This window comes from Talpa occidentalis, unplaced genomic scaffold (genome assembly GCF_014898055.3).
Source record: "Talpa occidentalis isolate TD23 unplaced genomic scaffold, MPIMG_talOcc4v2.1 talOcc4.2, whole genome shotgun sequence".
Classification (NCBI taxonomy): Eukaryota; Metazoa; Chordata; class Mammalia; order Eulipotyphla; family Talpidae; genus Talpa; species Talpa occidentalis.
In genome coordinates this window covers 151,980,279-152,004,025 of record NW_023602073.1, presented here as the reverse complement: position 1 = coordinate 152,004,025, position 23,747 = coordinate 151,980,279, and the positions used below count along the sequence as shown (strand labels likewise).

General features: G+C 59.1%; 1 protein-coding gene across 9 annotated transcripts in view; it reads left to right on the top strand.

The window, feature by feature from the left end:
* The window catches only part of PDE10A (phosphodiesterase 10A), a 145,210-nt gene that overhangs the window by 115,331 nt on the left and 6,132 nt on the right, over positions 1-23,747 (top strand). For all 9 annotated transcript variants that reach the window (XM_054697968.1, XM_054697966.1, XM_037520703.2 and 6 more), the window contains 6 exons: positions 1,750-1,936; positions 6,745-6,887; positions 8,452-8,535; positions 10,277-10,427; positions 12,735-12,890; positions 16,868-17,040. In XM_054697968.1, the coding sequence (XP_054553943.1) occupies positions 1,750-1,936; positions 6,745-6,887; positions 8,452-8,535; positions 10,277-10,427; positions 12,735-12,890; positions 16,868-17,040 (894 nt within the window). The remainder of the gene's footprint in view (positions 1-1,749; positions 1,937-6,744; positions 6,888-8,451; positions 8,536-10,276; positions 10,428-12,734; positions 12,891-16,867; positions 17,041-23,747) is intronic.

The window sequence follows — 23,747 nt, the reverse complement described above, 5'->3', positions numbered from 1 at the left end:
GGCTCTCCAGGTCTCTGAGGGGTTCCCCTGTCACAGGCAACAGGTGCGTCAGCACACCTGCAGCCTTGTGAGACCCTCTCCATACATTAGGAATAGAATGAAATTTGTTTGTTCCAAAAAGCCAACTTGCGATTATTTAGAGCTGAAATATATATATGTGTGTGTATATATATTCTTATCTAAAATCTTTATATAAAAATTTTGAATCAATTATTAAAGTGAAACGTTTTGCAAAATATACCTGACAAAGTGCAGCTTTCTGGGACACACAAACAAGCCTTCCAACAGAGTGGTAACCAATTTAATAGAAAGGGCACAGGATGTTAACAGACGCGTCACACGCGAAGGTGTCCTGGCAGTAGGAAGGACAAGTGAAGGGAGGCCTTGACTTTAGCTGACAGTAAGATCCCGCCTCTCACCAACTTGAACGGCGAGAACCGTAGAAGCTGGCGCGGGAGGGCTGGCAGGACGGCCCCTCTGCGTTGCAGCTGGGAATGGAGAATTGTCCGGCCACGTTGAAAGCGGTTTTGTGCCTTGTGAAGGTTGCAGGCCCTGGCTGGGCCGTCAGCCCGGGCTGAGTGTCCGTCCAAGAAAAGCGGGCACCTCTGCGCACAGGCGGCTGCGCGGTCCTCCAAGGCGCCTTACTCACGTCTCTCCCACGCTGGCTGTCGGTAAAGCGCCCTGTGCCTGAGCGGGAGTGGGGTCCGCACTTAGAGCCCAACTCGGCCGCCTGCTGAGGGGGACGCCCCGGGAAGCCGGCCCCCCCTCCCTCGAGTGGCGCTCACGGCGGTGGCGCTGAGACCCGGTCACAGGAAGGGCCCTCCGAGCGCGGTCACGCACCTGCCCTGTGAAGGGGAGGGAGGGCTTTGGCGTCGGAGCCATAGCCTGTTGTGAGCGCTCAGCTCCGCTGTCGGCGAGGCGGCCCAGGGAGGGGCGGGCGGCTGTGTCCATCACAGCGGACTCCGTCTTAGGGTGCAACGCTCCCGCCGTTATAAATGGAGACAGTTTTAAAAAGTTTTATTTTTAGTTTTTTATTTTTTTTAAAGACTTATTTATTTAAGCATACACGAACTAGGGTGCAGGCCAGAGGTGTGGGGGTGAGAGGACTCCCCAGAGACAGAGCAGGGAGCAGAACAGGCGGATCCACTGAAATCCACCACTGAGGGGAGCAGCCAGGAGACAGGAGGGGTCTGCTGCGCCCTGTGGGCAGCCCCCTGGCCGGCCCCAAATGCCCTAAGTTGAGATCTGTTTAGGAGGAAAGGTTCCGAATATGCAATAGAAAACTTGATTGACTGCAGTATAACCAAATTGCTATTAACGTCATGAAGGCACAATCAGTTTCCGAGGAGGGTGCTGGAAACCAGGCACAAGAAGCCTGTGCACTGGAAATACTCAGGAGAGGCGTGGCGCAGCGTCTCACCCTGCTCTGCGTTCCTGAGGCGGCCGCTGCCGTTTCTGTTTGTTGAGCGAGTTCCTGGCGCGTCGGCACGGCCCAGTTGGCAGGAACGTCTCGTTTTACCAAATTTCTCGTAATTTTCCTCTGAACCAACATCTTGTCTGGCTACTTGGTGATGCTGGTTCCCTCCCATGGCGCGGCCCCCGCGGGACTCCCGAGAGCTCCCTGATCAGCCCCTGGCCCCGGGGGGGGGGCGGGCGGGCGGGCGCTCGCGCTCAGGCTGGCGCCACAGGCCGGCCTGGGGCTCACTTGCTCCTGTCTGTCCTCCTGCCGCCGCCGGCCGCGCTGGCCAGAGAGGTGGACCTGTACACGGGCTACACCACCAGAAACATCCTGTGCATGCCCATCGTGAGCCGCGGCAGCGTCATCGGCGTGGTGCAGATGGTCAACAAGCTGAGCGGCAGCGCCTTCTCCAAGACGGACGAGAACAACTTCAAGATGTTTGCCGTGTTCTGCGCCCTGGCCCTGCACTGCGCCAACGTAAGTGACGCCCGCGCCCTCCTCCCCTGCCGCCGGCCTATCCAGGGCCCCTTCGGCGCGGCTGCGGGCTGCTCCGCTCTCCCTGGAGACGTCCTTCCCCGCCAGAAGGGGCCGCTCCCGGCGTGCACAAACGCTAAGACGCCCCTGGGAAAGAACGAGGTAATAATAGTTTGCATTTTGTCCAAGGGGCGCGTTTGTGAGAGAGACCAAGAGCCCCAGAGCCGGAGTCCTCTTTGGCACGGGGGCGGTGAGGTGGGCCGGGCCGTGCCAGGCTGCGCTCGCGGCCCCAGACGAGACAGGCAGAGGCTCAGCCGTGGCGCCCGCCGCCCGCAGCCTCAGCGTCTGCGGAAGAGCAGGGGGCTGCGTGCACCCCTGGGCGCCTTCACCCTCGCCTCGGTCCTGCCCTGGGCCCTGACAAGAGGAGGAGGGTCCCTTTATTTCATGAAATCGCACTTTAAAATGCTTGAGCTTGTCCCTTTCCTGGTGTGATATTTTAAGTGAGTGGAGCGTTTAGTCCTCCACAAACGGTCGTGGCCCTTGAGGGACGTCCATGGGATTTCGAAGTTCAGGGTCAACGCTCCCCACCCTGCGCAGCGCTCCCAGGGCTCACCGGGCAGTGGGTGCGTCCCTGGTGCTTGTCACCAAGAGCAGCTCAGCAGGACCCGCCAGGACGCGCGCGTGGAGAGCAGCTCCCTGCAGCCACCCGGGGAGCGGGGTCACGGCCGCCGGCGCCCGGTGCACGGCCCCCACCATGCATGCGTGCCCCCCTTCCCACGTGCACGGAACCCGGCGCCGTCCCTGCCCTCGGGGCTGCAGTCTGCGCGGTCACGCCACACCCCCATGGGCGCCCAGGCCTCCCTGGTGCGCGCTCGGGGTCAGAGAGCAGCCCCCAGCAGGCCGGAGTCTGCTCTCGGGGGGCTGTCCCCAGCGCCGCCCCGGGGCCCTGACGCGCCCGGCTCCGTGCAGTGAGGGTGACGGCGATGCGGCCAGGGACAGACCCCAGAGCGGCACTCGCCGAGCGTCCTCGGGCACCTTCCTGACCGCGGGGGGCCGCTTTGCGGCCCCGGGGGCTCCTCAGCTCGTCCGGGGCCTGCCTCCTGGCGCCCCACCCCGGCGTCTGCGGCTGGCAGTGGCCGCCCTTCCCGCTCCTCCTCTGGCCCGGGAGCCCAGCGGCCGCTGACCGCCGTCGCCAAAGATCAGCTTAAAAAGACGACCCGGCTTCTGCCTGCGCTGTCACTTTGAGTGGGACCAAGGGCCAAGGCCACCTGCTGGTCACCTGCTCTCGGTGGCCGTTTAGTCACCACAGTGAAGGTTTTTGGGGCCTGGGGAGTAAGATGTGCATGGAATTTGCCAAAAGTTTTTATTTCTGCCAAAAGGTTAAAATGCACGAGTTGCATATATATACTGACTACGAAACAAAATATATTCAGGTTCAAAACTTTATATATTTACAAACACATAAGTGGGTTTATATTTGAATTTATAGAGAAAATGTTATTTAAAAATTAAATTCCTTCTACGTGGGAGTCATTAGCTCTCACTGATGTGGAATGGTGAGAAGGATCATTTGAAAGTGATTGTGAAAATGACGATAAAGGAAAAAGTGCCTTGCGGAATTCTTGTGGGAATTGGGTGAACTAGTCTGACATCGTGTCTGCCACAGGGCCCAGGGGGATTCTTGAGTAAAACAGCAGCGCTCACCCCACGCCCTCACACCCCTCCAGCAGCTTCCCCGCAGAGCTAACAGAACTGGGGTAACCCCCGGGCGGCGCCCACCCGCCACAGTTGCCAGCCGCCCCTCCACAGCCCCTGCAGCCGAGGGCAGGGGTGGGGGCATCAAATGGCCTTGCCCTGAGGACCAGGGAGTGGGGGACTTCTCTCCAGAGGTGCTGCTAGATGAGTAATATTCAAGAAACGACATTTCCTTGATGGTGAACACCTGCGTGCGTCTGGGGCGGGCCCTGGCCGGATGGGGTGTCCCGGGAGCCCCTGCAGCTGCGAGCAGGCGTGGGTGTGGCCGCCCTGGCAGGTCTGGCCCAGCCTGGGCCCCGTCCCCATCAGGAGGGGTCATCGTCAGCTGCCCAGAACGACTCCAGTTCCACCCCCTCCTCGGGGGCTGCCGCCTGGTCCTGGCTGGAGGGACCGGGCCCCACAGACTGTGCGCACGCGCGTCTTTCACAGAAGGGTGAGTTCTCCACCCGGCTGACCTCATCCCACGACAAGTGACAGTGTTTTGTTACTGAGGAGATACACGCGAATAACATGTGATCTGAGCGGTCAAATCGTGAGTGGTGAGACTCCCGTATGAGACAGTAACTGCCTTTCCAAATAAATTCAGGCTAAGAAGAGAACACTTTGAAGACAGACGTTTGCAGGCGACTACGTGTCTTCACTGCATGTGACTTTTGCTGAAATGTGTGTCACCTAGGCCGGCTTTAACAAGACTAGGGGCGTTTTCTTAAACAGCTTTGCTGAGGTTTGCGAATGTGCAGTCAGGGGCAGCTGTTGAGAGCGTGCAGCTCGACGGGCGTCCTTAACCCCCTCCCCATGACAACCACCAAGAACAAGAGAGATGATGGCTCCGGCCCTCACGAGGCCCCTCCCTCCCAGGCCTGTGTGCCTGTCTGTCGCCCCCCACCCTGCCCATCTTCACCTCCCCCAAGCCAGTTGAGATAACCGCCGATGGCTGTCCTGTGTCTCGATACATGACTGTGTGTTTTCTAGAATCGCTTTCCGTAAATGGACTCTCACAGTCTGGATCCCTCTTGGTCTTTGTTCTTTCCAGCATAGTTAATTATGTCGCATCTCATCCGTGGAGCCACGTGGGTGATAGTTTGTTCCTTTTCAGTACTGAGTAGTACTCCATCGTGTGGGTGTCCCTGAAACGCTTCTGTCACCTCTTGGTGGCATTCAAGTTATTTCTGGGTTTTGGCCGCCACTGACGAAGCTGCCGTGGACGCACGCGCGGTGTGTGTGCAGTCCCTGGCGCGAGCGCCGAGGTGTGGCTGGGCAGCTTTTGGGTGGGGGGTGCTTGGCCTTTTCCGGAACCGCCAGACCATTTTGCCAAGTGTCCTGCCCTTTCACATCCCGCCTCGGTGTGTGTCCGTCCTCTGCCTCCGCAGTCTCCCTGCCTTCCAGGTTAAGTGTGTCCTCAGGGCGCTGGCCCATCCTTGCGATCAGTGGGTTCTGGTGCTGCTGCCTTCTCGGCCGGTCACTCGCACATGCTTTCTGCGGTGTCCGGCTTGTCCTGCACTCGCCCCGCCTCTGAGAACATCTGTCCATGTGGAGGCAGCCCGGCCCGCCAGTGCGCCCGTCCGTGCTGTCGGCCTTTACCGGAGCGAGCTGACATCTTCTTGTATGGTTTTGTTTAGAAGTTCTCACAGCCCTACGTGCAGGCCTGTGGGCTATTTTGAATAGATGAGTGTTGATGGTGCAAGAGGGGCCGTTGCAGCTCACGTGGACATCCAGTTCCAGCCCAGACTGTCCTCTCTGTCCTGCCGCCCGAGTGGACAGGCACTGCCCTTGAGGAGCGCCACCGTCCTCTGGACGCGCGGACCCCTGGGCTTTGCTCTAAAACCTGCTCTGTCTGAGGTTGAGCCGGCCCTCGAGCGCCTCGCGGCTGGCGTCCAGTGGCACGTTTCCCGGCCTTCCCTCTTGCCCTGTTGGTGTCGACGTGTCTGAAGTGGGTTCTGCAGACGGTCTCCGCGGGGCCTTGTTCTTGTCTCCCCTCTGCCTCTGCCTTTCCAGGGAGACGTAGCCCCTGGCCAGGGTGCCGCGGTGAGAACACCCATCTTGTTACTCGTTTTCTGTTCGTTCCCTCTGTTCTTTGTTCCCGGCATCTTCCATTCTGAAAATCCTTCAGGTTTTCACGATTTCACCTTATGGCGTAGCTTTTAACGGGTTGCCTTCTTCTCCGCGAGGACCCTCGTTGAGCTCTGTGGTTTGGAGCCTGCTGATTGTCTATAAAGATGCGACTGAGTCGTTTGCAGGTCGAACTGACCGAGGCGAGGAAAGGGGCGGAGTTATCTGAATTTCAGCCCAAATATTAGTGTTTATAGAACAAAACTCTTCAGGGTGTGATGTTTCCCGACAGACAACACTACTGTTACTCCTCCGGGAGCCACATGCTTTTTGGCGTGTCTTTCTCAAACACGGTAGCTGGGCACGGAGCGTGGGAGTGCAGGAAGCAGAACCAGGCCGAGTGCCGCCCCCTGACCGCGTGTCGCAGCCTCACCACCGGGACACACGTTTAACGAGGTTCTCGCCGTAAACTTTATTATTGTTTGGGGACAACAAAAACGCTAGCTCAGTAAGTAAATGGAAGCATTTAAAAATGTGTGCTTTCCACTTGAGAGTTTTTAAATGTCTTTCTCACGTTACTGAACATCCGAGGCACATCGGCTGCCTCACGACGGGGTGCAGGTGGTGGGGAAGCGCCTCCAGCGCGATTTTACGGAGAGAGCGTCTTAAGTCTCGGCGAGTCTTAGTCCATTTGGGCCCCATAACAGAACCCCGGGCCGCGTGGCTGAGGAACGGTGGCCTTCGTTCCTCCCGGCGCTGGGGGCCGCGAGTCTGAGAACAGCCCCGGCGAGGCGCCCCTCGTGGGGACCCCTAGCTCCGGGATGACACTGGGGAAGGGGGGCGTCGCTGCGTCGGCCAGAGGAGCGAGGAATCCCTCAGCGCGGTCACCTGCGCGGGCCTCTCCGGGGTGTGCGGGAAGGTCCTGGGTCGTGGCCAACGTGGTGGCTCCGGAGCCACGTTCTGACCGGAGGCCGCCGCCGCTTTAACGCCGCCGTGTCCTTGCGCAGATGTACCACAGGATCCGCCACTCGGAGTGCATCTACCGGGTGACCATGGAGAAGCTGTCCTACCACAGCATCTGCACCTCCGAGGAGTGGCAGGGCCTCATGCACTTCAGCCTGCCCGTGCGCCTCTGCAAGGAGATCGAGCTGTGAGTATGACGGGGCCTCGGCCCTGCGGCCCCCGGGCCAGAGCCGCCTCCCCAGGCGACGCGCGTCTCCCCAGAGAACTCGGGAACGAGGGACTAAGATCTCTGAAAGCAAAAGGCGGATCCTGCTCTGGGCTGCGCCGCCCCGACGCGCGCCTTCCTCACCTCCCCCTGCGCCCTCTGTGCCGTCTCATCTCTGATCTTCACGGGGCGTCTGCGTCAGCAGCAGAGGGTCTTTCCACGGCAACTTAAATTTTCTAAGTGAGTGGAGGGTCCAGTCACCGTCTCCCCTCCCTGGGCGTCTGCCTGTGCGGACGGGTCAGCCTGACCGGTGGCCTCGGGCCAGCGCGGGGATGCCTCCCGGGAGCCGCGCTGTCTCGCCGTTGGGCAGCAGCGCCGGGGGCCTGGCCTCACCTGAGGGCGCGCCGGCCTTGGTGCGGACCCCGGCAGGTCCCAGCCCGGCTTTTCTGAGGGCCCCCCGTTCCTGGCCAGCCCCTCTCCACGGCAGTCTCTCCCGGGCAGGGGCTCCTGGCCACGTCCAGTTTAGCTCTGCCCGGCTCAAGGCAGTTTTGCTCAGATAAACTCCGGCAGGTTGCCGCCGACTGGCCTGTGCCGGCGCGTGCGGGGGGACGTGGACGTGGAGGAAGAGCCTTGGGCCTGGCCGGCCTGCCCAGCTCCTGCGGTGCCCTGGGTCACGCGCCAGAGGGGTCTGATGCCCGGCCAGACCTCGTTCGGCTCCTGGACTATCCCTGGGGCCGAGGGGTGTTCCAGGAGAGCCATCAAGTGACTGAGGCTTGGAATTCTTGGCCTCACCCAGAGCGGAGGGGGCTGGGGTGAGCTAATCGCCAACACCGGTGACCCCACCCCTGCCTGCCAGAGATGCCCGCACAGCAGCCCCAGCCCAGCACCCAGGAGGGCGCAGTGGGCCCCACCCTCTGGCCCTGCCGGCCCTGCACGTGCAGCTCCTGGGTGCTGTCCTGGGTGGGTGGGTGCCGCCCTGGGTGGGTGCTGCCCTGGGCGGGTGCTGTCCCGGGTAGGTGCTGTCCTGGGAGGGTGCTGTCCTGGGCAGGTGCTGTCCTGTGTAGGAGGGTGCTGTCCTGGGTGGGCGGGTGCTGTCCTGGTGGGTGCTGTCCCGGGTGGGTGCTGTCCCGGGTGGGTGCTGTCCCAGGCGGGTGCTGTCCCAGGTGGGTGCTGTCCCGGGTGGGTGGGTGCTGTCCCGGGTGGGTGCTGTCCTGGGTGGGTGGGTGCTGTCCTGGTGGGTGCTGACCTGGGTGGGTGGGTGCTGCCTTGGGCGGGCGCTGGCCTGGAGATGGTCAGTGCAGGGCTGTGCTGGACCCTGAGTGTCCGCCTCTCTTCCAGCCCCCCGCGGGGCTTGGCTGTTGACGGCTCCCCCAGGCTGTGTGGGGTTCGTGCTTGGAGGTCTTTAAATCCAGCAGTGAGGGAAGGGGCGGGGAGAGCTGGCTGGCTCGGTGTCCAGCCCGCCCAGCCGTGGCTCAGCGAGCTCTGCCACCTGCCCGGGTACCTTCCCGGTGACTGCCTGGTGACCACTGCCTTCCGTCCATTTCAGGTTCCACTTCGACATCGGCCCCTTTGAGAACATGTGGCCCGGGATCTTTGTCTACATGATCCACCGGTCGTGCGGCACGTCCTGGTAGGCGCCCGAGCCGCCCGTAAACTGGGGGTGGGAACCCCCACCCCCTGCCCGCCACCCTCCGCCAGACTCGCCTTCAGACGTCACGTCTGCGACAAGCTGTTTCTTCTAAATGTTCAAGCAAAAGGGGCCCGGCTGCAGGCCAAGGCTGCCTTCTCCCGTCCCGTCCCCTCGGGCCGGTGGCCTGCGGGTGCTGGGCTGGCCTGCGCGGAGGCCGGGCTGGGCTGGGGGTGGCCGCGCCTCTGTGAAGGGGTGCACGCTCCGTGCAGTGCCGCCGTGTTGCAGAAGAGGTCGGAGTCTCCCGACGGGCTTCTCCTCGGGCCCCTCCTGGCTGCTTCCCCGAAGCGCCTTCCCAGACCTGTGTCTGCTCTGAAGCTGCGGTGCCAGGGCTTGCTTCATTCCCCTTTTCTCGTTTTCTCCTTACAGGCGTCCTCAGTCTCTCTGGCGCTCACTGATCGCTCCTCCCCTTGAGCCCTGTCTGCCGCGCTGTCAGGGAGCAGAGGGAGCCCTGATTTAAAGGCACTGGGTGTTCGCTGTTTCCTAGATGAGGGACGGGTTGGAAGTTTTAAAATGGCGCCGCTGCATTTCAAGGGTAGCGAGCAACCTCAGCGAGGACAGCGTGGGGATGTGTCTCTGTCCCTGTGGATATGAGGACACACGCGTTTGCTTTCAGTGTCTGGTGGGTCTCGTCCCTGGTGGTTGAGCCTGTTTGGGGTGGAGGCACCTCTGCATTGGGCGCCCTGCACCCCTGGAGGTAGCAGGGCCCTGCAGGGTCAGTGCGGCTCACGCTGCACTGTGACAGGAGCCCGGGACAGCTGCGCGCCCGGCAGTGCTCTGCGGGGATTTGGAGACGGCCACTTGCCACCTGGCACTCGCGTGAACTGTGATAACGTGGCCGGTGGCTCCTCTGCGGCGCCCCGGCGGGGTGTTGCAGTTCGAGAACCTGAATGTGCCTTGTGGGGAAATCTGCTCAAAGCAGCCTTGAGCAGGGTGATGCCTCGAGGGGCGCGGGGACCGGGTGAAGGAGGCCCCAGCGCGGGGGTCTGGTTCGCTGAGGTCGCGGTGAGGACCCTCCTGACGGGTCTTCCTCTGGGTGCCTGGAGGGGATGGACTCCAGAGTTTCCGGTTCCATCTGGGATGTCTTTGCTTGCTGTTCTCTTTTGTATTTTCGTTTTACTGAGGTAATGTTGGTTCACAGCACTGAGTGCAATTTGGGGGGCAGTTCACACCCCTTCAGATGTGTGTTTCACACCAAACCTACCACCAAGGCACCCCGAATTCTCGCCCCAGTCCATGGGGCCCCTTCCCTTTGTGCTCTGCACTCCCGCCCTCCCTCTCTGGAGCCTCAGTTCTGCAGGCAGATTGCAGGGTTTGTTTTGGTTTAGTTTTCCTTGTTCCTTTGTTTATATCCCACCTAGGAGTGAACCATCTGGCATTTCTTTCTCTTTCTGACTTATTTTACATAGCACCATCCATCCATGTTGTCGCAAATGGCAAGCACTCACCCTTTTCATAGATGCATAGTATTCCACTGAGACCACACACATCTCCATCCTCTGTCCCTGGGCACGTAGGCCGTTAGCACAGCCTGGCTCCGGCGAGCGTGCTGCAGCGCGCGCAGACGTGCCTGCTTCCCTCAGCCGGTGCTTCCGTGCGGTTGTGCTCCCAGAGGCCGGGGTGCCGGCTGCGACGTGTGTCTCACCCAGGAGGCTGCCGCCACACCGTTTTCTCTTCCTTTCAGCTTCGAGCTGGAGAAGCTGTGCCGGTTCATCATGTCAGTGAAGAAGAACTACCGGCGGGTCCCGTACCACAACTGGAAGCACGCGGTGACGGTGGCCCACTGCATGTACGCCATCCTGCAGAACAACCACGGGCTCTTCACCGACCTGGAGGTGCGCCCGCCCCCCCCACCGCGGCCCTCTCCTGGCGTCCCTGGGCCTCCGCCGGCCGCCCTCCTCGCTTCCTAGGTCTGTGCCGCAAACCCGCCAAGCCCTGCTCTCCAGCCGGCTCCCCCCCACCCCGTTTCCTCTGAGACCAGCTCTGACCAGTTGTCTCCCTGCACCCCACCCGGGAGATGCCCTGTCCTGGGCCCCCGTCTGGACACTGCGCCCCCCAGCCCGAGGGCCCGCCTTGGTGCTTCCTCGGAGTCACTGTCTCTCTTCCCTCATCCTGGCCCGGCTCTGGGCCGGCCCCGCCCTCTGCTCCGCCTCAGCTCGGCTGTGGTGTTTGGACCCTTCTCCCCCACTCTGGCTTCCTAAAGTCGGAAACCCAGGGTTCAGCTGAGCCTTGTCCCCAGAGGACATCCTGGTGCCCCCGCTGGCCCTTGGCGCCCTGCGCACACTGGCCGTTGGCTTCCTGAAGCCGATTTAGATAGCAGCCGCCCCGAGCTCTCCCGACCATCAGCTCCTCCCTCGCCCCCATCAGCTCCGCCCCCTCCTGCAGCCGCGCCCCCTGCGGTTCCCCGTCTCCGTGGCCAACAGCCTCAGTGTCTGAGGCCAAGAGCCACGGGAGAAGCCATGCTCCCCACTCCCCTGCCCTCACCCCGTCCTCCCCTCTGCTCCTCTCACGCCCTGACACCCCCTGACTCTGCCTGCAGACCCCCGAGGTCAGGCGCGCCTCCCGGCCTCCCTGCTGTCATCCTGGCCGGCGTCCCCTCTGGTGGCCTGGCTCACCGGGAGGCCGCACTGGCCCTGCTCGCCCTGCTGGAGTCTCAGGACAGCTGCGCGGCCCCTGTCACCAGGGCCCCGAGGCTGACGGGCTGCTCACACCGTGTGGTGCAGCCTCTCACGGCCCCTGTTCTCTCTTTTTTAAAGATTTATTTATGTATGCACGCAAGAGCTGGGGTGCAGGCCAGAGGTGTGGGGGTGAGAGGACTCCCTAGAGACAGAGCAGGGAGCAGAACAGGCAGAAGGACTGAAACCCACTGCTGAGGGGAGCAGGGGGAGACAGGAGAGGTCTGCTGCGCCCTGTGGGCAGCTCCCTGGCCGGCCGGGGATGGAACTCGTGCTGCGGAGGCTGCGGACAGCTCCACAGTGTTGAGACGTCACCCCTGAGGCACCGAGCAGGCCCCGACCCCTGCTCTCTCGCGGCCTCCTACCCCCGGCCCTGCCGCTCTGGCCGCTCTGGCCGCTGGCCGTGGGAGACTCGCCTGCAGCCGCCCTCCCCGCGTCGTCGTCCCCAGTCCCTTCTTGCGTTGTCCTTCCTGGGGCTTTCCTGGGGCCACCCCAGCCGCTTCATCCACTGCCCCTGCCCCTGGAACCCCCTTCGGCCTGTTCCTTCTTGTCCCTTGTCCTGTGCAGCCTGCCGCCCACCGCGGCTGTGCGGGGCACTCCCTGTGTCGTTCCCGTTAACAGCAGCGTCGCCGGCCCTCGGCCCTGAGCGGGTGTTTAGTGATGGACTGAAGCCGTCCTCTTGGGTGGACGGCTCTGTCTGTGCTTCTCCAGACAGGTTGCTCTCAGTCTGCTTCAGTGTCATAGCGCCTGCCCTTCTCCCCAGAATTAAGCAGGAAGATTAAGCTTGTGACCGAGGCCTAACCAGGGGCCCCAGACTGTTAAGGGCTGCACGTTCTGAAAGGAGCTGTCCTCCGCGCACACAGAGGCAGAGGAAGCTTCGCTTCAGATTTTTAATAGAATCAATGTGCAGAGAGAGAGAGAGAGAGAGAGAGAGAGAGAGAGAGAGAGAGAGAGAGGATTTCACATAACGGTTTCCCGATAAAACTCCATCTCTATCCGTCGTCTCACGCGCAAATGCCAGCCAGCCAGGGCGGGCTAAGTGGGCCTGTGAGAGCTGAGCCTGGCCACAGCCTTGCAAGGAACGGCCGAAGGTGCCAGGCGGGTTCCGGGGCTGGGGCAGGACAGTCGTGATCGCCACGTAGCACGGAAGCCGTAGCAGGTCAGTGTAGCTGCTGCCGGCATCTCCGCCAGGGCCGGGGTCCCCGCCCAGCAGAACCCCCGCCCTTTGTACGCCCCTGTTCCTCCCCAGCCGCCCCTGCACGCTGGGACACTCAGGCCAGGCCCCTGGGTCTCTTCAGCGCGCAGATGGGGCCAGAGTGCTCCTCTGACGTAGGATAACTTGGCAGTCAAGGGCTTAAAAAAGTTTGACGAGCAGGACTCAGAGCTGTGGCGGGGGTGGCACGCGGCCAGCGTGGCCAGAGTGTGGCGTCCGATGTTGACCTCTCCATGCCACGTTGCTTCTTCCAGCGCAAGGGCCTGCTGATCGCCTGCCTGTGCCACGACCTGGACCACCGCGGCTTCAGCAACAGCTACCTGCAGAAGTTCGACCACCCGCTGGCCGCGCTGTACTCCACCTCCACCATGGAGCAGCACCACTTCTCCCAGACGGTGTCCATCCTCCAGGTGAGACCCGGCCCCGGCCCCTTCCCCAGGTTAGGTGCCCGCGGCTGTGCCCCCTGCAGAGCTGTGGCTCTGGCCACGGGGCCTTGTGTGTCTCATCGTCCTCAGATGGTTGGGCCTTTGGGCCCCAAGAACCCCGCGAGGACTTTGAGTCTGTGGACTGGGCAGTCACGCTTGGTTTCCAGTCCGTGACGCCCCCAGCAGGTTCCCCCTTGGTGGGCGATTCCCGGTGACGCCGTGGCCCTGTGGCTTTGGCCCTGTCCCCGTGATTGTCGCATTCTGAGCCATGCGGTCCCCAGGCACTGGCCCTGCGATGCCCAAGGAGCCTGGTGAGCGTAGAGGCCACACGCCCCTCCCCAGGGAGGTGCCTGCCCCCTCCCCACACCCCATCCTGGACAGCCCGCAGTGGCCACAGCTGGCTTTGGACCCTCAGGCCAGCTCCAAAGGCACAGCCTGCGCTGGCTGCACGGCCTCCAGTTTTCCTGCCCTGTCACTGCTCTTGCAGGCTTCACCCCATGGCCCCTACTGTGGTGGCCGGTGGTGGCCGGAGCTGACCGGCGGCTGTGGCAGGTGGGGCGGCTCTGCCGGGCAGTTCTCTGTGCCCAAGCCCTCCTGCCTCAGCTCCTGACCTCTCCTGACTCCTCACTGTCCAGCGTCGGGGCCACCGCCCAGGCCCCCGTCCTGGTCGGTCCCCTTGCTCAGACCCAAGAAGGACTTGCTTGCCATCCGGTCCCGAGTCGGTGCTGGGTCCCAGCGAGGCCCTCGGGGGCGCCTCAGGCGTTTCACTCCTGGCCAGCGTGAAGAGGCTCCGGACTGCGCCCCTCCGAGAGCACTGAGCAGTGGGCGCGCCCAGCCCTTGGCTCTCCAAGCAGTGCATGTGCGTGTGCGTGTGCATGTATGTGTGTGTTATGTGTGTGTGGTGTATGTATGTGCATGTGTACGTGTGGTGTGGGGGTGTGTGTGTATGAGGGTAGGTGGAGGGACTCATTCACACCCAGGGGTTTAAGCAGAATGAAAGGCGTGTTTGCATGTGTGAGTGCACATAGACACACGTGTGCACACACATGTATATGAGCGTAGACACCTGTGCACACACACACGAGATGCTGCACTTGAGTTTCTGGTCTCCTCGGAGCCGGTGCCCGCGGTCATTTCCGTGTTACGAACCAGTGACTTGGTCTGAGGCTAACCCGCTTGCAGTCACAGCTGGTCGGCGTGGGCCGGGGCGAAGCGGCAGGGCCACTGGCCTCCAGAGGTTCCTCGGACGCGGCAGGCGACTAAACACACAGTGACCCCCGCTGGGCCGCCGCCCTGAGTGCCTGTGCCGCGGGGCTGCTGGCCTTCTTCATCCAAATGCACGTCTCCTCCGTGGGGCCTGGGAGGCCCTGGGCTCAGCCGCTTCCGCAGGCCCCTGCTGCCCTATGGCCATCCGACTGTCACAGGATGTGCGGGTCACCTTGCGGGGGACGTTCCTGGACATCAAATGCTGGCCTGTTTGGGAACGCAGTGGGATCCTCTGCCTGAGGCCGTGTCAGCCTCGGACGTGGTGACGCGGTGGCCTGGCCGACGTCAGCTGTGGTGACCTCTCGGGTGGGGGCGGCGTGTGGCTCTGCAGAGTCTGAGTTGGCTGGTGGGACGCGGAGCCTTGAAGACAGTAGACTCTGGCCACCAGCTGGTGCTGCCCCTCGCTCCCTGGCTGTCGGGGGATGAGCTGCCGCAGCACCTCCAAGGTCTCTGGGGAGGGGCCGGTGTGGCGGCCGCGTCTTCCTCGCCCCTGACTCGTAACGCCCGAGGGAGGCAGGTCACGGCGCTGGTCCAGCCGTCCTGCTGGGCCTCCTCCCCAGCGAGTTACCCTGATATAGAAGGAAGATGAAGGAGATAACGCATCCACGCCGGCGGGGCAGTACCAGGAGCTGCCGCCGGCCTTGGTGTGTCTTGGCGAGGCTGTGAGGACACACCCTCAGCCCGCAGCTGCACCGCTGCGTGCCCGCCGTGGCCCGGTGGCACCTGAGAGCCAGCCCAGGAGCCTGCTTCACATCTGTTTTCAGAACATAAGCAGCAGCGGAGCGGCCCGTACCTGCCACGGTGGCTCCCCCGGCAGCCTGCGGGGGCAGGCGTGAGCACCAGGAGCCCAAGCGGGCTCCAGCCGGGACCAAGCTGAGGTGGGAACTCGGGTGTCTCAGCTGCTGTGGCCCAGCTACGATCAAAGCAAGGCGAACCTCTTGCCAGGGCAGGGGTCAGAGAGATTTTCTTCTGATAACTTTCCGCCGCAAAACTGGTACTGAGGCTGGACGGGCCTTGAATCCCGCCTTGTCCTCCCTGCCTCCACTGCCCTGGGCTGGACAGCCCTGCTGTGCCTGGTCTCTCCCAGCCCCGAGTCCTGCCTTGTGTTGCACAAAAGTCTGTCTTGTCGCGTCCACCTCTCTGGCTGTCGTGTCCACCTCTGGCTGGCGCGTCCACCTCTCTGGCCTTGTCTTCGGGAAGCTGCTCCCCACGAGATGGCTCTGCTAAGAACCACTCCAGGGCCCGCTGGCCCTGAGCACTCAGCGCCCTCAGCCGCAGGACAGCCTCGCTGTTGTCTGAGCAAGCGCTGCGCTTCAGAGACGTCGAAGGCTTACATTTATCGTTGACGGTGGAGTCACGTGTTTGAATGAGCTTTATATCTCTAGCGCTTCCTGCAAGCTCAGGCCTCCCCGCCTCTGCCCCAAGAATGACCAGTGAGAACTTGCCCCTTTGCGGTGTCGTCGGGGTCGTCTCAGAGTCTGCAGAGGCGGGAGTGAGTGACGCGACGGGCGGGTCTCTCGCTGTGTCGCAGCGGCGGGACGGGGAGGCCCCTCTGTGCAGACCCTTCCCCACCCTGCTGACGGCCCGTGGTGCGCGAGGCCCAGGGAGGACGTCAGAGTCACCCCAGAGGACTTGGCTGCCGCTGGCACCGCTGCGGGGAGCCCACGGTGGTGTTGTCTGAGCCGCCCCAGCCGTTCTCCTCTGAGCAAGCACAGCCGTTTCCCTCAGTCAGTAAGAACTTCAGAGCCTCAGGGGAAGAATTTTTTAAAAGTCTTTGAAAAGATGCAGGTATGGGAGCCGGTTCTGGGCCGTGGAAGGTGGACTCTGTGTTGGGTCGGCCTCACCCGCCTGCCCCACAGCCCGCAGCGGCGAGAGGGCGGCCCGGCTTCCCGCCTGAGACCTGTGGGCGAGTGCTTGCCCGCGGCGGTCTCGCCTCGCCTGAGCGACCTTTGTTTGCGATCGTGGGGCTTTGTCTTCTAGGGTTCAGAAGAAAGCGGGTCCTGACTCCTCCGACTGCTGACGCCACAGGCCCGTGGTGTGGGTGTGTCAAGCCCGTGAAAGTCCAGGATGATATAAAAGTTACCGGAATTTTAACTAGTTTAAGAGAAAACGTTTTTTATTTAAAGGTTTTACACGTTACAGTCCTTTAATTTCTCGCTGGAAATATCTTGAAGCCGGGGAGTATTTGTTTATACCACTGGGTGTTTTTTCAAAGATTTATTTATTTTTGCGTACAAGAGCCAGGGTACAGGCCAGAGGTGTGGGGGGTGAGAGGATTCACCAGAGACAGAGCAGGGAACAGAACAGGCAGGCTGACTGAGATCCACTGCCGAGGGGAGCAGCGGGGAGACAGGAGGGGTCTGCTGCGCCATGTGGGATTCTCGCCTGCTGGCCGGGATCAAACCGGTGCTACAGAGGCTGTGGACAGCTTCACAGCGCTGAACCCCTGCGCCCCCGGGGAGACCCTCCACTGGGGGTCTGTAGCGAGGATGTTACTGTAGCTGAAGCAGTTTGAGGGGTCACTCGTAGCTCAAGGAGAACTCAGGAGCCCGTTTCGTGAGTCCCCTGCAGCCACTCCTTGGTTTTGCCAAACCTGCCCCGGGCCCCAAAGCCAGGGACCGACTCCCTGGGGTGGTAACTGACGACGCCTGAGCAGGAGCTGCGCTGTCAGCCGCGGTGTCTGTGCTTTCTCCCAGCTGGAAGGACACAACATCTTCTCCACCCTGAGCTCCAGCGAGTACGAACAGGTGCTTGAGATCATCCGAAAAGCCATCATCGCCACGGACCTGGCGCTGTACTTCGGGAACAGGAAGCAGCTGGAGGAGATGTACCAGGCCGGGTCGCTGAACCTCAACAACCAGTCACACAGGTAAGACGCTCCCCCAAGCTTCGGCGCCCAGAAAGCGATTCCGGAATGATTTTATCTTTTCACAAAAGTGACTGTAATTGGACACGTGTTTCCCTTTGGAAGGAGAAAGGTGAAAGACGTTAAGAGCTTTCATTTGTCTCATGGTCTGGCTGAGCTGCTGGCAGCGCCCGGTGGGGGTGATCAGGACACGAATCGGGGTTTACGCTGGTCCCGCGGGCCTGGGGCTTTGAGAGGCAGGTCGTCTCCCAGAGGCACTCCCTGAACTGATCCCAGCCCCGGGCTTGGTCGTGGGCCTCACAGACTAAAAAGGAGTTGAAATGGATTCTGTTTCAGAATAAATGCTCCTAAGCAAGCCAAGACGATCCACGCGTAAGCCTGGAACCCCTTCATGGCCACCTCAGGGGCCACGGCGTTGTGGTTCTGTGGGGTCAGGGCATTTCAGAAGCCGGCGGAGTGTGGCGCTAGGAGGAGGACTCGATGACTTCCTGTGCTGCTGGCATCAGGCTCAGGCTGATGCCTCTGGGCTGTGGATGTGCGTCTGGCCGCGTGAACTCAGGTTGCTCTCAGGCGGCGCGTGCACGGAGGGCCTGGCCACCCTCTGTGAGCTGGACCCAGCCCTCGGCAAGGTCACCCCTCCCCTCATCACCTGAGACCCCGGCAGTGGCAGTTCCAGCAGCTTTTGCTGCAGGGACTTGGCTTTTGCTGTTCTCAGGGGTGACCGAGCCCATCTGGCCAATGCAGCCTTTGCTGCAGCCCTGGGGGTCTGTCCTGGGCCTGCCCGCTCTGTCCAGGAGTTCCACAGCCCCCTCTGTACTCCAGCAAGTCCTAACCCCAATGTTTCCTTCGGAACAGTCTCTGTTTCCAGGTTCTTAGAAGTTGGCTCCATTACCCCCAAACACAAACACCAGAGAAGCCCGCCTCCCTGTGCTGGCTGCCCACGGGTGCTGGCCGTGCCTTTGATTAAACAGCAGCTGCTCCTGACTCAGTTTACCTTCTAACAGGGGCAGATTTCATGGTACTTGAAACTCATGCTGTCTGGGGGACCAACTGCACCTGGGGGCTCGGCACACACCCCGGTGGGTGTCGGGGGCCAAAGGTCCACCAACCCCTCCAGCCCCAGGGAGGCCTGCGGCTTCCAGCCTTCACACCTCTGCCCAGCAGGCCTGTGTGCAGCTCTTGTCCTGTCACCTCTGGGGCCTGTTCGCTTGCAGCACTTCCAAGGCCGGACGCGCCCTGGGTGATGCTCCTTCGACTTGATGAAGCCCAGGGTATGCGTACTTTGGGGGTGACTATAAATAGGAAGCGTGTAGTGAGTATGAGGATCCTTGCACATTTTTAGCAAAATGATCACAATAGTAATATTACCATACAAAAGAAAAGTGCACAATGTAATTGCGAACGTATTGGTGCTGATGCACGTGTGTGTGGCAGTGGTGTGTGCTGTTGGCTGCGTCCGGTTGCCTCCTTGACAGTAATTTTAAAGGCGATGCATGTTGTCAACAGCGCAGGGAGGACGCGGCAGAGAGTCACGCTCATTTCTTGGTCCCAGCGCGGCCCGTTCCGCACGCAGAGCCCCCCGCGCGCGCGCCCACCTGCGCTGTCTTCTCTTCTTTCCCTTAAACGAAGGAGTGACGGTGCCAGGCGCACGCCTCTCCGAGAGCCGCGCACCCCCACGCCGCGCGTGTCTGCGGGCGGCCTGGCCTTTCTAGAATCCCACGGGACAGAGGATGCTGCTGACGGGGCGGCGCCTGCTGGTCCTTCAAGCACGTAGCGCGTGGGGTTGTCCCGGGAGCGCTACACCGTCTGAGAGAACCAGAAACCCACATCCTTCCTAACAGGCGGACGAAAACCTCTCTCTCGGAATGTGCCGTGTCTCCCGGCGGCGGCGCGGAAGCCGTTGTCCCATTGCTCAGCCTGGGCTGTTCTTTCCGCTGTGTGTGTCGTTTCGTAACTTTTGCTTCCTTTTTCGTGGAAGTGCTCACTTTTTTAGGAATCGACTTGCATTCAGTATTTTTGTTAAGGACATTAATATTTTCTCTGTTCTATGTGATTTTCTTTCAATGATTTTCAAGTTTTACTCCGGCTTTCTTTTCAACACACGGAAATTTGATGTCCTCATAGCAAACCTCATTTCCTTTCTTGCTCACCAGACACCTGGCATGAACATTACACCTGTCATATACATAGTTCTTACAGTTTTCTATCAGCACTTTTACAGCTTTAATTTTTAACTAGATATTTTTATGGACTTACATTTTATGAACGTAACTTTATTTCTTCTGGATGGATTGAATCAATATCAGTTATTTTAAATGTGTCAAGTACATATAAGCATGAGTAATTATTTGGCTCGCTCTTAATTCATTTAAACGCTGATTTTCTCACTTTTCACCCTGGTGTGGTCACTGTAACTGTTGAGATTTATCAAACATGTCCAATAAGATCTTCTTCATCTCTCATTTACTTTCTAAAAATTTCATGGAGTGAATTTCACGTTGCTTAGTAAGTGTATTTTTTATAGTTTTATAAGACAAGTTTCAAGCTTGGGACCTCCCTGGTGGCGCAAAGGGTAAAGCACAGCACTGTGAAGCAACCACAGCCTCCGCAGCATGAGTTCCATCCCCTGCCGGCCAGGGAGCTACCCACACGGTGCAGCAGACTCTCCTGCCTCCCCGCTGCTCCCCTCAGCAGTGGATTTCAGTGGATCTGCCTGTTCTGCTCCCCACTCTGTCTCTGGTGAATCCTCTCACCCCCCGTACCTCTGGCCTGCACCCCAGCTCTTGTATGCATAAATAAATGAATCTTTTAAAAAAAAGAGACAAATTTCAAGCTCGCCGAAGAGTAGAAATGATGTGAAATGTACACTAGAAGCCGTGGCCCTCACTGGGGATTGTCCGCGTTTCAGCACAAGTACCCAGACATCGGGCCCTCAGGCCCTCCCCTCATCGTGGGTATTCAGGGAGTGAAAGAGAGTTGTGCTATCAGGCTTGCTTGCAATGAGAAGTATTCACATGGCATTTCATTTTTATTTTTTTAGATTTGTTTATTTATTTATATAAGAACTAGGGTCCAGGCCAGAGGTGTGGGGGGAGAAGGGGAAGTGGACACACTAGAGTCAGAGTGGGGAGCAGAACAGGTGGATCCTCTGAAACCCACTGCTGAGGGGAGCAGCGGGGAGTCAGGAGAGGTCTGCTGCGCCATGTGGGTAGCTCCCTGGCCGGCTGGGGGACCCAACTCGTGCTGCAGAGGCTGCAGACATCCTCATAGGTTGCGTCTTAACCCCTTGTGCCACAAGGAGGCCCCTGTTTTAATTTTTTTTAAAGGTTTATTTATGCATACAAGAACTGGGGTACAGGTCAGAGGTGGGGGGGTGAGAAGACTCACCAGAGACAGAGTGGGGAGCAGAACAGGCAGACTGACTGAAACCCACTGCTGAGGGGAGCAGTGGGGAGACAGGAGAGGTCTGCTGCGCCATGTGGGTAGCTCCCTGGCTGGGGATTGAACTCGTGGTGCAGTGGCTGCTGATAGCTTGGCAGCGCTGTCTGTAACGCTTGCGCCACCAGGGAGGCCCCACATTGGCAATTTAGTGTGCTCATGTGATGTGTATTTCTTCACTTGAGAACTGGACGTGTTCTGGTAGGTATTCAAGAGCGTTGGGTTGACTCCACAGCCCTGAAGAGTACTTTGCAGTTCACACAGGCCTTGTAAAATATTTGGCAAAATGGCGTGGCCTGTTTTATAGGTTTTACACTCAGGAAAGTATTTTTCCCATTTTCAACTGGAAATACTGTTTCCAGAGTAAATGTTGTTGTGAATTGTTTTCTTTTTGTCAGTTTTGCTTCATTTGTTTAGAAGCTTTGACGCGAGATGCTCACACATCACATTTGTTAGCTCTTCTCCACTTTCACTCATCAGCATGCAAGGGGCCACTTCCTGCCTTCAAGTCCTCAGTGCCCGGCCGCTCGGCCGGATTCCTGCGCTCGCTCCTGGGGCATCACGCTCCTTCCTCGTCGCCGGCCGCATCCCGCCCGGGCATGTCTAGCAGCCGGGACGAGGCTCCCTGGGGCTCATCACCGCGGGGTCTTCCCTGGCACGTCAGATGGTCGTGGCTTCTCCAGTCCTTCCTCGTGCCCTCTGTCCTCACTGCTTTTGAGATCATTGAGCCTCAATTCATTTTCCACCTCTTTCTATTTCCAAGAGCTGCTGTTGAGTTTACAATCTGCCTTTTACCAGTTCACCTTGAACGGCGGCTATTGCATCCCTGTACAGTGGGCGAGCCCTGACACACACACACACACACACATGCATGTCTACACATATAGAAAACATTGATGTTTGTATCTTTTTTGTTTTTCACGCTATTGTTATTAAATAGTGTACTGTGCCTGTGTTGTGCACCTCAGATAGTTTGCTAATATTTTAAATTAAATGGCTAACGGACAAGTGATTTTTTTAAAGGAGAGAGGAATTATGTCATATTTTCTCACCTACATGTCATCTCCAGTGCTTTTTTATTCGTCCGACTCCATCCAGATTTCCCTCTGGTGTCAGTGCACTTGGGCCGCGGCGCTTCCTTTGACATTTCTTAAAGTGTGTCGACGACCTCGTCGAGAATGTCTCTCCTTTGGCTTCTCTTTTCCAAGGCACTTTGCCGGATGTGAGAATGCGAGACGGGTTTTCTCTCGTATGGTTTCAATGTCCAGCTCCCTTCTGGCTTCTTCCCCGTCCACGAGTGATTGTTTTTCTCCACACAACTGTCTTTTCACGCTGGCTGCTGGTCGGCTTTTCTCCACGCCGTTAGCTTCCCAGCTCTGCGTCCGTGACGCGCTTTGCCTGTGGACACGGGGTGTGTGGGCTTCTTTATCGTCACCCTGCGCTGGGCCCCCTGAAATCCCCTGGTGCTTGGGCTGCGATTTGAGTAAAATTTGGGAAAGTGTCGGCCATTATTTTTTGTCAAATATTTTTCCTGCCCCACCTGTTGTCTCCATTCTTCACGTCTATCCCTGCCCGACGGGCCGCGCAGCCCGGCCTCCAGCTTCTTCCTGCTCTGCTCCGCCTCTCCGGGCTCCCCACTCTGGCCCTGGCTTGGGCAGCCGGGTGCGGCCTGTCTCTGGGTTTCATGGATCCGTTCTGACCGTCTCTCCAATCGGGGCTCAGTTCACCCGGTGGTTTATATTATTTTATAGAGTGTATTTCTCGGTTCTGAGATTTCTTTTTGGTTCTTTTTTTTTTTTTTTTTAAATAACTTAAATGTCTCTCCTGCAATTCCTTATATCATCATCATTATACCCAATCCATGTTTCCCTGGAAGTTCCTCATCCTGTCTCTGAGTCCTCTCTGAATCTACTTGTTGACTATTTTCTCTCTGGATCATGGAATACATTGTCTGTGTCTTCACATGTCTGGTAGCTTTCTGTTTATATACTACATTGTGGGTTATATGCTCTCTTGCTTTTCTGGATTGTTCTCTTCCTCTTAAGATAGTTAACTTTCACCCTAGTGATCAGCTGAGTTTCTCGTGGGTTCCTCTAACCTCACGGGCCTTTGCCCAGAACCACAGACAAGACCCATAGGTCGCACCCGCTATGGTGTGGCAGGGCACCTGCTGCAGGGCACCTCTTTACAGGAAACCCGCGGACTTTCGTCTGTTAACCGCGTATCCTGCTCCCTTTTACATGGCACCACTTCTTAGTTCCAGGAGTGTTTTTTGTCCATTCTTTCGAGTTTTCCATATGCCCAGTTTATGTCATCTGTGAACAAAGACAATTTTAGCTCTTCTTTCCCAGTCAGTGTTCTCCCATTTCCTTTTCTTGTTTTTCTACATTAATAAGGACCCCAGCTCCGTGCCGAGGCGCGGCGGCAGGGCACCTGGCCTGGTCCTCATCTCAGTGGCACAACATCTGTCTGGGTGTCCCGACCCGCGGGATTCGTAGGCACGAAAAGAGAGGGGCTGAGGATTGAAATGAGGGGCTGGAGACAACTTGACGCTGGCGGTTGCTTCTTTATTTTTCCTTTACCTTCTCGTACTTTTCCCCGTCTTTCTGCCTTCCCTGGCCTTCTCTCTGCTCCTCTCGCAGTAACCCCTCGACCTGCTCGTGGTTCTCTTCTTATATCCTGGTAGCTCCTCCCCTCGCACCTCCCAGTCTCATTTGATTAACAGGAAAAACCTGTGGTTTCTCAGCGGGCGAAAGGGTAAAGCGAAACTTAATTGATGGCACGTGTTGCGCAACCCGGCGCGTGCTCCGGACATTTGGGCCTCATCGAGTATGATGTTGGCTGTGGGGGTTTGTGGTCATGTGTCAAGTTGAGTGTTTTTATCGTGAATGATAAAACTCACGTGTTGAATTTTGAATGTTGGATTCTGTCAAGCGCTTTCTCTACATCTCCTGATAGGTGAATATCCTTTTCCTCTAATAGGTTCACGTCCTGCACTCGCCCCAGGTCTTTGCACCTCTGATTTGTTTATTGAAAATGGAAGAAGCGTTAGTTTGGATTTTTCAAGGTTTCTACCTACTCCCTATTTGCAAAACTGCTTGAAAACAAAAAATCAGCCCAGTGGCTGTAGCGGTGGCAGCTGAGGGGGTCACAGCGCCTGCCCCTCTGGGTTGGAGCTCGGTGGTCACCCGGGGCCTTGCCGCACCTGACAGGCTCCTCCTGGGCCAGAGCCCTGTTGGGTTCACCCCGGCCCTGAGGGTTGGACTCAGTGC